Genomic DNA, 14,457 nt, shown 5'->3' with positions numbered 1-14,457 from the left:
CCCTCGCACTGCTGCACATAAAAGTCAGAACGTGTAAATGTTGCAATTTATTGCTTTGGGACAAGATCTGTCCACCGATTTTAAGATTATTTTGGGAAAATCTGTTTTATCCCTTAACCCTTCTCAAAACTGCACCCCAATTCCTATGTAAATATTTTACTTTCATTTTTCTTTGGAATCGGAAAAAGTATCTATGTTTATTAAGTTTTCCACGTTTTCAACAAATTATGCACGTTGTGAGTTAAACTATACTTATAATAATTTTCACCAATGCACGTTAATTTTAGTCAAACACACATACGCAGGCATTGTTTTTTCAATTATTTGGAGTCACCCAAAATTTCAAATTTAGGTAGGTTTTTCTCCATATTCACCCAGAAGTCTACCTTAACGCATAGGAGGGTTAAACAACTGCAGCCCTTTTACAAAGTGCCCACTATGAATGTCCATATGTGGAAACAAATATATTATTTTTTACGTTTAAACTATGTCGTTGTGTGGACAAATGTTTTTGCTCCATCACATGGCCTAAAAAAACCACACACGTGAATATAGCTGGTGTTTTACTCCCGTTTTAAAAATGTTTCTAAAGGCGAGAAAATATGACATGTTTAAATCGAGACCTTTTTACAATATGAACCGTTCATGAAACGGAATTGAAAGTTAAATTATCTAAATAAGTTAAATAAAGAAAGAGGGTGAATCGTACCCTTAACGGAGTCGGTTGAAACTCAGCGGATTCCATAAGTACGTTTGAAAAACTGTTGTAAACTCCGTCGCCTATGTGGTACGAACACATGTCTGAAAACATGTAAATCATTTTATACCATGTTTCAACTGAGGTTTTAATGCTATTTTAGTAAGTATTTTGAATTACCTACTAAGCAAAACATGTTAGCTAATTTAATTTTAACAAAATTTGAAGTTGGTGTTTCTAAATTTTAATGTGTGAAATTTTAACTTTTCAAATGACGTACGCGAGGTAGCACTGTACTATTCGAAACGTAAGTGATTAACATTTAGCGTTTTTTCAAAGTAAAAATTACTTTTTAACCCATCTTCAACCCTTTTTACCATCTTTAACTCCGATTTTTGGTTTAATTGTTTTATTTAGCTGTTTAATACATAAATTGAACTTCGTTTCAATTTGAAATGCTCTGTATTTAAAAGCATCATTGCATTCCAACTCGTTAAAAATTAATTGTGTTGCGTTTAACAGTCTGGTAGTTTGCTATTTTTCTTTCTTACCTTCTGTTTCTTTTGTGCCGATAACGTTTGTGACAAGCGAATACGCAGCTCCAGGGAAATACCTTCCTGGCTCGGCAATTATCTTGACCCCAGATTCAGCTGGAAAGTGTTTATCCAAACTATGTTTAATAACTGTCGCCATCTAAAGCATAACAACTTTTAATGATGGTTAAAAAACCAAATGCATTAACAAATTGTCCATACAAACATGAACATGAGTTATACAATGCCGTTTATTGAACATTCTTCTAACTGTCTGCACAATTGGTTACAAAATCCTGGGAATGTTTGTTAAATATACCAATTGTGCAGTCAGTTTGAAATACCAATTATGTAGCCAGTGAAATATAGTAATTGGGCAGCTAATCAGAAGGTGTTGATATACTTAGCTAGATTTTGTAACTACTACCAGGTGGTATTGCTTACCAAACTTGTAACTCAAGTATACATAATACCTTCGACTTTAATGACTTGAGTTAATGTTTCACGTGGTGCAAAGTTTTCAAAAAACAAGTCATAAACAAAAAGACTTGACTTAAATTAAATTAAAAAGAAACAACTCTGCCAAACTGCTTAAAAACTCGATTAAGAAAAGAGGAAAGTTTTTGTAGCCAAATATTTTTTTTACCTTTTCAAATGAATCTTACGATTGAAGGGTAGAAACCGGAGAAAAAGCAACAAAATAAATTTCAAAATGACACTGACACGGAAGATCTCAGGGTTAATTCGTGCTGCTAACAGCGATAAAATTTTCCACTTAACCTTTTCAAACGATGCATGAGCTGCCTCCTCTGCTGAACCGGGGAATCCCCCACCGATGTCAAGGACCCTAAAATTGCAACCCGAGCTCACGTGCAAAATCGAATATACGTCTCGAATCTTTGATCGCTGTAGCGAATGAATCGATGCTTGGACAGCCGCTACCCACGTGGAAGCTGTAAAAACATAGTTAACTTTAAGTTTTAAGCCCGAAATTTCTTTGTCTTTCCATGTTTGCTGAAAGGTAATTGGTAGTATATTCACCAGTGATGAATTCGGCTAAGTATTTCTGAACTATAGTTAGAGTTAGCGAATACTGACCACTGTACACTGACAATAAATTATAAAAGATTAAATACGTTAGATTTGAACTTACGACAACAAATCATTCAACAATAAAAGAAGCACCAAACAATTCATGCACTTTACAAAGAAGCAATTAGTGGTTGAAATTCATACCTTACTCCCACAACATTCATTTTAAGTTTTATCGCCTTTGTAACCAAATCTTTGGAATATTCTAGGGACGCTCCAAACTTATCGCCGAACTTGGTTCTTGCTCCGTTGTCTTTAACTCGAAGACGAAGCACAAGTCTATGTGCAACACAAATTGAGCAGTTTAAAACGGTGTGGGTACCGTATTTAACTATATTCTTTCTGTGGATTAACTAGGGCCATGGCCAAAAAAATGCTGGTCCAAAAAATGAAATACTACGCTGGACGATAACTACTTTTTTTAGCTTCATCAAAACGGTAAAAGTATACACGTTATCGGGTGCATTTTTAGTGTTGACAATTATGGGACCTTAGACTGTGATGGGCCCTGCTGCGCACCCTCTCGCGGGACCAGGGTTTACCTGGCCTCTGGATAAAATTCTTTAAGTTTGTAGATCTCTTCTTCGTTGTCAAATGTCATCGTGTCAACTCCTTTATCTTTTGCGAACAGAATATGCGAAGTGAATTTACAAGGATGGGAGTAGATGATCTTGTCGTTTGAGACCCCGTAGTTTAACACCATTGCAATCTCATTCTGCCACAAATACATTTTTCTTGCAATAACACTTCATGGATATTGCAGACAGTGCACACTGTTTTGACTTATAAGGTCTTATCAGTGCAGCTGGTGGCAAGTCATTGACCGTATAAGTTGCTGACCTGGAACTAGTGTGGTAAGACAGGTCTTTCAGCCAATAAACAGGAGCTTACTTGTCATGTAAAAGCTATTGTTTTAATAGTTAAAACTCGTTTGGGAAATTACACATCTTATGTAGCCTACAGTGCAATTTTTCTGTATAACGTGGTTTAAAAGATTAGATTTCGGAACATTTCATAAATCTAGTTATATTTGGCAACACATTTCAATCAGCTGCTGTTTCTTAAACAACTTTAACCGAATTACAATTAATGTCATGAGAATTAAAGCGAAACGCTAAAACATGGGTGAGGAAACGTTTTATAAAGGACGCACGACAAGGCATCAACCTTTTCTATTAACTTATCCATGTTGGGCCTTTAGTTTTTGCAATCGTGTTAACGTTTAGCTTTATCCCACCTAAGGCCACAAGCATAGCATCAAAATGCCACTGATTCTCCAGCTTCCGCTATACCAGGTCGTGCGAAAAATGAGTCACGAAAAAAAATCAAGCGGGAAAACTTCGTGTCGCTACATGGATTTGGAAACGCTGAATCGTGCTTTACAAGAATTTCCTACTTTGCTTGCGCAGTCGAATCCACATCCGAGTGCAGCCAAAGTTGAAATCACAGGTTGAAGGGAGTTTGCCTTCACTGCATAGTAAACTTCAACACGAGGAAGCTCCTTCTTCCATCTCTTGTTTTGATCCAAAATCCAACCCACATCGCAAACAAAGAACGACTCGTCCCAATCCTGTATTCAACAGACACGCATAAACTTTACGTTTTCCGGTTGGCTCTGCCACTTTACGCAGTAATTTTTTGCACAGCTGTTGCCCAACACTTCGTAATGCAAACTTTTTTACCAACACATACGCTCCCTTTGCCCTCTGTTTACCTACTTTGGCTCGACAAACAACCGTTATCAACTTACAGCACAATTAAAATAGAGAACTACCTGCTCATGTTTGCTTCTTTGTACTACATTTCGAGCCACGTCAATACAGGTTGTTCCATCAGGTACCACAGCTACTGGTTGTTCAGAGGGGGGTTGGTAAATGGAGAACTTATCTTCGGATGTTATTTTAATTCCGTTCATTGTCCTCTGATTTCGCTATACTATCATGTAACAAAAGCTCTCTCTGTCAATACATGCTATGATTATGTTTTGTTAAAAGTTTTTATGTTTTAAACAGAACATAATATTTTACCCCGAAAACCTCTGGGATATCTGACTTTTTGCTTTGTAATAGCTTTGGATAAATAAAACAAAAACTTTTTTGCTCAATTTCTGTTGGTGTGAAAAGTTTGCTTTGATAAACTAGAATTTACTTTCGATTTTGACTGTTAAACGACGTCAACCTGTATATTTTTGTACTTAAGGTTTTACGAATCACCTCTTTACCTTTTTATCTTACTACGTCTGTAAGGAAGATAATGTAGTGGGTAACTAAACCTTGTTTTCACATTTTTTAACTCAAATAACTTACCAACTCCTGTCAGCCCTTAATCTAACATTGCCTGAAGTCTCGAATTTTTTTGTTAGCGGCGATTGACCTACAAACTGTGGCCATGCTTGCTACTTGTTTGTCATGACGGCAAACCTAGCAGAGGAACCAGAAGTGGTGTTTCACTATTTTTCAGCACAACAAAACGTCGCAATCCCAACACGATTCACATTGAAATTGTATACATCTTCCATATGGGTGAGATACAATTTAGGCATGTGTGCATTTTTTTAAACTTAACTTAAATTTAAGGACCGAAACCGTATTTTTTAAATCGCGAAACAAATTTGAGATCCGTCTGTGAAATGATAATTCGTTACAATGCGAACTAAATGTACATTATCTCCAAGTTTAAGTAAAAATCAATCCATGGTGTCAGGACTGCAAAATAAATGACCATTCTTGGGGTAAGGTGTATACACCGCGCAAAGCGAAGCGGATCGAGCCTTGCGCCATGCGCATGTAAATAGAACGCTGAAACGGATCAAATCTCAAGCCGGCTTCAGCCTAAATCCTATCCGATTGCAGACGACTCATGTAAACAAGGTTAATGACACAGTGATCAGAATTTAAATTGCATCTAAACAGCAACTTCCATCCAGCTTATTGCCTAAGGTCTTACAACTAAAGCCACACATAAATAATTAAAATGATTAACGTAATTTAAAATCAAATTCAACAGCACTACTTCTACGATCAGTCAACTAAACTTGCCTTCTATAGTATTTATAGTACTCCTATAGTAGGCTACTCCTATAGTACTTTTCACTTTTATTCTCCTTATACCGACGTATGTTCAATTTGGCTGAGGTTTTACGAAATGTTGGGCAAATGCAGACTTGCTGACTGTGTTGCAGCTCTAAGAACATAGCTAAAGTGCGTAAGAAAGCGTAACGATGAGCAAGCAGACCGCTAAACACACAACGGACTTTTAAAGTGACTGCCAAGGAAACGCTGGACTAGGGTTACCATGTCAGAGTGAACACTTTTAATAATTAACTTTCTCGACTGACCTCATACTGCGTTTCACGGGGTGTTGTTGCATTCTGCAAACCCCAACAACATTGGTTTGTAAACTAGAAATACTATAGTGAAAACGATTTGTTTTATTTTAGGTAATCCTATTTACCTTTATGACGATTTGTGAGCTGTTTGAATCAGCCAAGGAGGGCAATTTCAGGCACTTTAAAACTGCTTGTTTTCAAATTGCCAAAATACCGGACAATAGATACTCAGCGGCAACATGCCAATACCCGCCATTTTGTATAGATTTGCCAGCACAGAAAGCATAGCCGCATACGGCAGGCTAGAAAAATAGCTTTCGTTGCGTCATAGAATATACACTTCTCCCGCGCAATATGCGACAAGTTCATCCGGACCAATCATTACACGATTCACATTGAAATTGTATACATCTTCCATATGGCTGAGATACAATTTAGGCATGTGTGCATTTTTTTAAACTTAAGTTAAATTTAAGGACCGAAACCGTATTTTTTACATCGCGAAACAAATTTCACAGTACGCCAGGCCCATTAAAGGCGTCATACCGAATCGTGATCGCTGGTCTGCATCGACGCTTCAGGGCTGATCCCAGTTATGAATTTATGTTCATCTTAAGCGAAACAAATTTGAGATCCGTCTGTAAAATGATAATTCGTTACACTGCGAACTTGTTTGTACATTATCTCCCAGTTTGGGTAAAAATCAATCCATGGTGTCAGAACTCTTATAAGGTATGCAAAATTACTGGGATCAGTCCTAAAGTGTGTATGCTACTTGATCGCTGTGGCCGTTATGGCCAGCCTGTACACACTTTCTAAATGTTGCGGTGACCGCGGTGATCAACATGTAAATACCGCGTGACCGCTGTTTTGGTTGTTGTTGCTGTTGGTAAAAACTCTGATTTGATCACCGGTTATAGGAACTTGCTCTTGAAATATTATGGCTGATTGGTTCTAGGGACCGATTTAGGAACTTAAAATGCCAACTCATAACCGCAATCTTTCGCAACATAACAAAGAGTAAAAGTTGTTTTTGTATTGTCGGAAGTTTATTTACGTTACAGATGTTTTTCCTATTTTCCAGTAGCATCCTAATGGAACTTAGGCGAAAAGGAAGGACGTTCTGCCGAAAGATGACGATAACGATTGGTGAAGCGTCTGCATGATGTATTATGTATACACGTACTCTGAAGTACTCTGACAGTTATGTATTTAATTAGGATGTTATGTCCTGTAGTTAAAGCGTTTTACATAGCCTAGGAAAAACTTTTGATCTGAATCCACACCAAACACTAAAATTTGCTAATTCTTAGTACGTTAGTATTGATTTTTCAATGTAATAAACTTATTTAAGTGTTAATACTGCATGTGTTTAGTTTAAAATTAAAAAACACACACAAACAAATCGGTCTTTAATTAGCAAGAACGCGATTTGTGGATGTATTAAAGTCTCGAAAAGTCTGGAACCACTGTTTTTACACAACCTTCTCTACAATACAATACAATCTTTGGAAGTAAAGGTGGATATGTGCACGTGCTCTTAAGTTCTGTCCTGCGAACAAAATAATAACTTCATTTTACGCTCACATTTGTTAGTTAAAAGTAGCCTATACTTTTTATTACAAAATAGTTGCGTGAAAAATACCATAAGTTCCATAGATTGTACTGTGATTTGTACATATACAGCAGCAGAAACACTTAAGTGTCTGCATTTTTATTTCATTCATTTTAAACATTCATTTTTGAAACAAAAATCATTTGATTGAGCGGTATTTGGCCATCTGACAGGCAGCATACGTATTGACGATCACTGTCTTTTTGAAGTCTAATTCTAAATATGGAAACACGTTTCCAAAGAAGCAGAATCAGTCGGTAATACTTGATTCTATTTGAATAAGGAACTGACGATGCCAAAAGGTAAAATATAATTTTCTACTTACAATGCAGAAGGAGTGATAAAGTGATACGCTTTGTGGGTCGTAAAACCGTTAAAACCAAATCTGGTCAAAGCAGAGTAGCTTCCCATATCTAACAAAATTAAACACAACATTTTAAGATATAATCGGATTTATTCAAGACAACATTTTTACGAACTAATTTAGAAGCGATTGCTCACCTGACCAAAATAACCAATCATTCATTTCAACTTCTGGCACCTTCGTCATTGGGCTAACGACGTCACCACCGTCACACGACACACCAAATATGGTTGAAGAAACAGGATTTTTATTGCAAGGCTAAACATAAAAAAGTGATTAAATATAACTTACCATTTTTAACCGTAACAGTTTGTTTATTTGTATTGCTGCTATTATTGTTTAATTTTTTTGACAGAAATATACTAAATCTCATTTAGAGTTTTTTTTACAAATTTGTTCTTTTACTTTGGTCTACAAACAGTTTTATTGTTTCGCTAGCCATTTAAAGAGCTGATATCAGTTGAAAATCAACAAAAACATTTGATTTTATAGTTTTTTCGAGGTGTTCAACAGTAATAACTGTTATGACAAAAAATGAACACCTCGAAAAATTGGAGCGGAACCGAAATAATAGTATGTTGACAGAAAGTACCTTGCTTAAAGGCACTGGTTGAAATGACGTGTTTTCGAGAAGCACGTGAGTAAAACTGTTGTAGATTCCATCACCAATAAAGTAGGACACTGAGTCTACGAAAAAGAATGCAACTTTTGTTTGTATATTTACCCCAATGATATAAGAATATCAAAAAATGTTGTATAAAATGTGTACTGAAAATTCTTAAGTCTCAAAAAGGTGGAACCACAGTAGAAAACGAATCTCTTGCTCATGGATAATGCGGATTGAAGCAATTTCATAACGCTTTATAATGCGCTGCAGCTGTTTAATCATGATCCACAAAATGTACCCTCCACTTTTTGCGCGGCCCATAACGTCTTAACGTTGCGCAGATATTTCCGGCTTGATGATTGTTCAGTGCAATTGTGTCGCTATGTGTTCTTTCACCAAGCGAAATAAACTCTCAACCTATAATCCCGAATTTACAACCCTGTCGCCTTAAATAACTCAATGTAACTTATTATGTTATACACAGTACCCTGTGTTATTTTCCTCTTCCCAATGACATTGGTGACGAGAGAATATGCACCACCGGGAAAGAACCTTCCAGGCTCAGCGATAATCTTTACGCCACATCCTACTGGAAAGTTTTTGTCTAAACTTTCGCGCACCACATTCGCCATCTGAAAATGAAAAATCTTTGTTCATTTTCGTTACCATCATTTGGGAATAAAAACCATAGCAAGGCTATCCGACTTGAATGTAAGAAAGATTATTTTGACGAATTAGGTCGAAAGTTCCTATTTTAGTCATACAATACATTAAACATGTCAAGCTGAAGTTTGTAAGCGAAATGTCAATGCTATTTCAAAATTATAAATAATTAGCCGTTAGAAAAACTTGAGAAACCTCGGGTAAGGCCAAGGATGTCATACCCCTGTTTCTAGGATTTGTATTTTTACAAAGAAAATCTCATTGCTGACACAAAAGCACCATAATTACATAATTTGTCATTAAATGTTTAAATCCACTCAACTGTCTTTTATCTCTTGATCGTTGACACGATGGATGTGCACAAAGTTTTGTTGTTTCTTGCTATGCGCAAAGTTAAGGGGTTGAAATTACTGCTTTAATGCATTTGGTATATCAGTTATCTAGAACGCAGGCGAAAAGTTCAACTTACATGTTCGAACGTATATATCGACTCGTCAAATTTGGTGGCAGGAAATCCACCACCAATATCGAGTAGGTCAAAATTGTAACCAATTTCTTTGGCAAAGTCAAAGAGGTTTCTCGCATTTTCGATTGCTGTCTCATAGGACTTGAGGCCTGGGCTACCGCTGCCAACGTGGAAACTGAAAACAATTTCTGATATTAAATAGTTTTGCTATTAGAACCTACAAATTGTCAAAAATTTATCAGCAAAGAACTGGCAAATGAATATGCAAACATAAAGTTACTGAAATTTTTACAGGTCAGTCTTTACCTGTTTTATTTTTTTGCTTATGTGTTAAATGCATCTGCAGCTTTTTATTTAAGTAGAACTGAATAAATAAAAACTTTAAAAAAAAAATTGATTTAATCCCTAATATTTGCTTCCACGAAGAGATTTTGTACAAGGCGAATTAACACTGTTTTGCCCTTAATATATGACAAGACGTGCAGATTATAGTTAACAAAGGGTATCACCTCGAAGAGGCTTGTAGACCTTATCACTCTGTTTTTTTGACTAACCTTACTCCAACAACATTCATCTTAAGATCGTAGGCTTTTTGAATCAGGATCTTGGCATAGTCCACCGTTGCACCAAACTTACTTCCAAACGTAACCCTCGCTTCCTTGTCGTCGGAACGGATACGAACCACAAGTCTGCACAAGTTGTGACAATGAATTTATGTTTCAGAATATATTTTTGGTAATATATATAATGTATGAATTGTTTCTATCACTTTACGCCAGGTCTATAAAATTCGCACGCCAGAATCAAGTCGGTTTCAAAAGCATTCTACATTTGGTAAACCATAGGCTCGATGGGATTTGAACCCACGACAGGAGTCATTTCGAGACTCTTCCATTGCCAACCAAGGCATACAAACTCGGTCTTAAACACGCCAAAAGTTAAAGCACATGGCAAGTTGCCTGTCTCGATGCCGCAAATGTTGGTTTTGTTGTAAGCAATCGCCAGCTTGATGATTAATCAGATAAGATGAACATACATTCATATTCACTTCAGAAGTCTCATTTTTATTATACCACAATCAACTTTTGTCAATATTATTCTACTATATTCAAAAATCACCTTGCATTTGGAAAATATTTCTTTACTTTATGAATCTCCTCTTCGTTGTCAAATGTCATCGGATAAACTCCCTTCTCTTTTGCGAAGGTGATATATGAGCTAAACTTGCAAGTATGTGAATAGATGATTCGATCTTTAGATGCCCCAAGGTTCAACACCATGGCTATTTCGTTCTGAGAGCAATTGAATTATATTTGTTTTCATTAACAGTAGCGTCTTCTTTTTAGCTTACAACAATATTCCTGATGATTTTTTTCTGATCTTTTTCATTTTTCCCTTGGTTCGATATGGTTTTACAATCACTGTTGTCATCATAAGTTTTAGAGGGAGTTATGCTTTACTTAAAGACGCAAGTGATGTCGTGTTATCGAGTTACTGACAATACTGACGCTCCATGACGCAAGAAATATAAGAAAAATACCTTGCTTGCGCAGTCGAATCCACAGCCGAGTGCAGCCAAAGTTGAAATCACAGGTTGAAGGGAGTTTGCCTTCACTGCATAGTAAACTTCGACACGAGGAAGCTCCTTCTTCCATCTCTTGTATTGATCCAAAATCCAACCCACATCGCAAACAAAGAACGACTCGTCCCAATCCTACATAAGACATATCAATATTGTCAAGTTAGACGGTTTTTGGTTGTCGTGCTTAGCCATGTGTCGTAATAAACTGTAAAAAATGTGATGACTTTCAAGTTTGTAGAGCTCTTCTGGCAAATGAATTTTTTTTTCATAAATTTACATTTGCCAGAAGAGGTCTACAAACTTGATATTATGCCTGGCAGCTAGCTTATATATATGATGACTTTGCCAAAACCAGTATTTTATCACACGCTTAGAAATCTTGCGTGGCGCACTGGTGCAGTGGATTTTTTGCGTTCGTTCGCTTTGACCTTAAAATTTGATCGTACCGTATCTACATGGGCTAACAGAAGAAACTAAAATTGTATTAATTGCCACAAAATTCAATGTCATTGTAACTAATGAATATGTTAAACATATGCATCATCAACAAAGCCTTGTAAAGTTAACAGTTTTTGCAACACAGCCAAAATTACTTTACTTAATTTCATTGATGTCGGGTTAACGGTTTTCTGTTTGTTTTGCTTACTACCGGGCTTATTACAAAGCATGTTTTAAGTGTACTGTACCTCATTTTGCCGGTTTTTCTCAGTCACTTTTCGAGCAAATTCGATGCAAGTTGTTCCATCAGGTACCACAACCACCGACTGTTTGAGCGGTTGATGGTGCGGCGCAGCTAGAAAATTTTCTTGACTCATGTTTGTTTAAGAAAAGACAGGGCTGAGTCCAGTCAAATATTGTACTAAACAAGGTCTTGGAAATCGGTTCAGGTTTATAATAACAACGACACAATGCTGATGATGTTTGGTTATTAGCAGTTGATCAGAATTTAAATTGCATCTAAACAGTAACTTCCATCCAGTTTATAAACCTAAAGGTCTTACAACTAAAGTCATACATAAACAAATATAATTGTCAACCTGATTTAAAATCAAAGTAAACAGCACCACTTTTGTGATCATTCTACTAAACTTAACTTCGTCTCAGCTAGTACTTTTCACTTTTATTCTTCTTACACCCGACGTATGTTCCAATTTGGCTGAGATTTCACTCGTATAGCGCTTAATTACGCAATGTTGGGTGAATGCAAACTTGGTGACATTGCTTAAAACTTGTGTCTCAGGGGGCGATAACGTGCGCAAGGTCATACTGCATTTTACAGGATGTTCTTGCATTTTGAAAACCCCAGTAACATCATTTGGGTAAACATAAATGCTATTTACAGGATGTCTCTCTAATAGTAGACATGTTAATATCCTATGAAATATATGTGAAATATATAAATATAGAAAAAATATAATATGTGAAATGATAATTCGTTACAATGCGAACTAAATGTACATTATCTCCAAGTTTAAGTAAAAATCAATCCATGGTGTCAGAACTGCAAAATAAATGACCATTCTTGGGGTAAGGTGTATACACCGCGCAAAGCGAAGCGGATCGAGCCTTGCGCCATGCGCATGTAAATAGAACGCTGAAACGGATCAAATCTCAAGCCGGATTAAGCCTAAATCCTATCCGATTGCAGACGACTCATGTAAACAAGGTTAATGACACAGTGATCAGAATTTAAATTGCATCTAAACAGCAACTTCCATCCAGCTTATTGCCTAAGGTCTTACAACTAAAGCCACACATAAATAATTAAAATGATTAACGTAATTTAAAATCAAATTCAACAGCACTACTTCTACGATCAGTCAACTAAACTTGCCTTCGTCTCCTATAGTACTTTTCACTTTTATTCTCCTTATACCGACGTATGTTCAATTTGGCTGAGGTTTTACGAAATGTTGGGCAAATGCAGACTTGCTGACTGTGTTGCAGCTCTAGGGTTACCATGTCAGAGTGGACACGTTAATAATTAACTTTCTCGAAACCCAACTGACCTCATACTGCGTTTTACAGGGTGTTGTTGCATTCTGCAAACCCCAACAACATTTGTTTGTAAACTAGAAATACCATAGTGAAAACGATTTGTTTTATTTTAGGTAATCCTATTTACCTTTATGACGATTTGTGAGCTGTTTGAATCAGCCCAGGAGGGCAATTTCAAGCACTTTAAAACTGCTTGTTTTCAAGTTGCCAAAATACCGGACAATAGGTATTCAGTGGCAACATGCCAATACTCGCCATCAGGGTTTTTTTAAGGTTTGGTTTGGGTGACCGCTAAGTAGTTTTAAGAGACCGCAAGTGTTTCATTTAAATACCAAAAAATAGCCATTTCCAAATTTTGGGGACCGGCTGAGGAAATCCCCCAAAACACCTTAAAAAAACACTGCCCGCCATATTGTATAGATTTGCCAACACAGAAAGCATAGCCGCATACGGCAGGCTAGAAAAATAGCTTTCGTTGCGTCATAGAATATACACTTCTCCCGCGCAATATGCGACAAGTTCATCCGGACCAATCACTGCACGATTGACATTGAAATTGTATACATCTTCCATATGGCTGAGATACAATATAGGCATGTGTGCATTTTTTTAAACTTAGCCTGAATTTAAGGTATTTTTTAAATCGCGAAACAAATTTAAGATCCGTCTGTGAAATGATTATTCGTTACAATGCGATGTTATTGTACATCAGGGGTCGGCAACCTTTGTTACTGTAGGGCCATTTATAAATGTCAAAATTGGATCGAGGGCCGCATATGTGCATCACACAAAGTGATTTTGCTTTGTTTCTTATCAAATATGCTTAACTAGAAGTATAATTCGTATTTGACTCTAGCCTCATTTTGCCAGATCGCAGAAAACTAGCATCAGCAGGCGCATTAATCAGCTCAAAAATATGTAATAATTGGACTCGTTTGCCAGTACTTTTGAAATCCAAGCGTCTCTGCGGGTCGCACAAACTTTAATCAAGGGCCGCATGCGGCCCGCGGGTCGCAGGTTGCCCACCCCTGTTGTACATTATCTCCCAGTCTGGGTAAAAATCAATCCATGGTGTCAGAACTGTTATAAGGTATGTAAAATTACTGGGATCAGTCCTAGAACGTGTATGTAAATTACCACTTGACCGCTGTGACCGTATGGCCGGCCTGTACACACTTTCTAAATGTTGTGGTGACCTACTGATGCGTGACCGCGGTGTCCAACATGTAAATACCGCGTGACCGCTGTTGTTGTTGCTGTTGGTAAAAACTCTGATTTGATCACCGGTTATAGCAACTTGCTCTTGAAATATTGTGGCTGATTGGTTCTAGGGTCCGATTTAGGAACTTAAAATGCCAACTCATAACCGCAATCTTTCGCAACATAACAAAGAGTAAAAGTTGTTTTTGTATTGTCGGAAGTTTATTTACGTTTTACAGATGTTTTTCCTATTTTCCAGTAGCATCCTATTCCTAATAGAACTTAGGCGAAAAAGAAGGTCGTTCTGCCGGC

At 36.9% G+C, this 14,457-nt stretch overlaps 2 protein-coding genes across 2 annotated transcripts; both read right to left on the bottom strand.

Moving 5' to 3' along the window:
* Positions 1 to 1,318: 1,318 nt before the first annotated feature.
* On the bottom strand, positions 1,319 to 4,273 carry LOC145205186 (ornithine decarboxylase-like). The gene is made up of 6 exons (XM_080077845.1): positions 4,097 to 4,273; positions 3,719 to 3,892; positions 2,865 to 3,037; positions 2,467 to 2,601; positions 2,011 to 2,183; positions 1,319 to 1,347 (listed from the first exon to the last, which is right to left on the bottom strand). The coding sequence occupies exons 1-5, from the start codon at positions 4,235 to 4,237 to the stop codon at positions 2,078 to 2,080; spliced, it is 729 nt and encodes a 242-aa protein (XP_079933971.1). The 5' UTR covers positions 4,238 to 4,273; the 3' UTR covers positions 1,319 to 1,347; positions 2,011 to 2,077.
* Positions 4,274 to 7,743: 3,470 nt separating this feature from the next.
* On the bottom strand, positions 7,744 to 11,762 carry LOC145204650 (antizyme inhibitor 2-like). Its single transcript, XM_080077240.1, has 8 exons — positions 11,634 to 11,762; positions 10,906 to 11,079; positions 10,485 to 10,657; positions 9,920 to 10,054; positions 9,369 to 9,540; positions 8,724 to 8,868; positions 8,222 to 8,316; positions 7,744 to 7,887 (listed from the first exon to the last, which is right to left on the bottom strand). The coding sequence occupies exons 1-8, from the start codon at positions 11,760 to 11,762 to the stop codon at positions 7,744 to 7,746; spliced, it is 1,167 nt and encodes a 388-aa protein (XP_079933366.1).
* Between the last annotated feature and the right edge of the window lie 2,695 nt (positions 11,763 to 14,457).

Source organism: Phallusia mammillata, chromosome 8 (genome assembly GCF_965637545.1).
Source record: "Phallusia mammillata chromosome 8, kaPhaMamm4.hap1.1, whole genome shotgun sequence".
NCBI classification, from domain to species: Eukaryota; Metazoa; Chordata; class Ascidiacea; order Phlebobranchia; family Ascidiidae; genus Phallusia; species Phallusia mammillata.
Note: the sequence above shows the minus strand (reverse complement) of the source record. Positions and strands in the feature narration are given on the sequence as shown.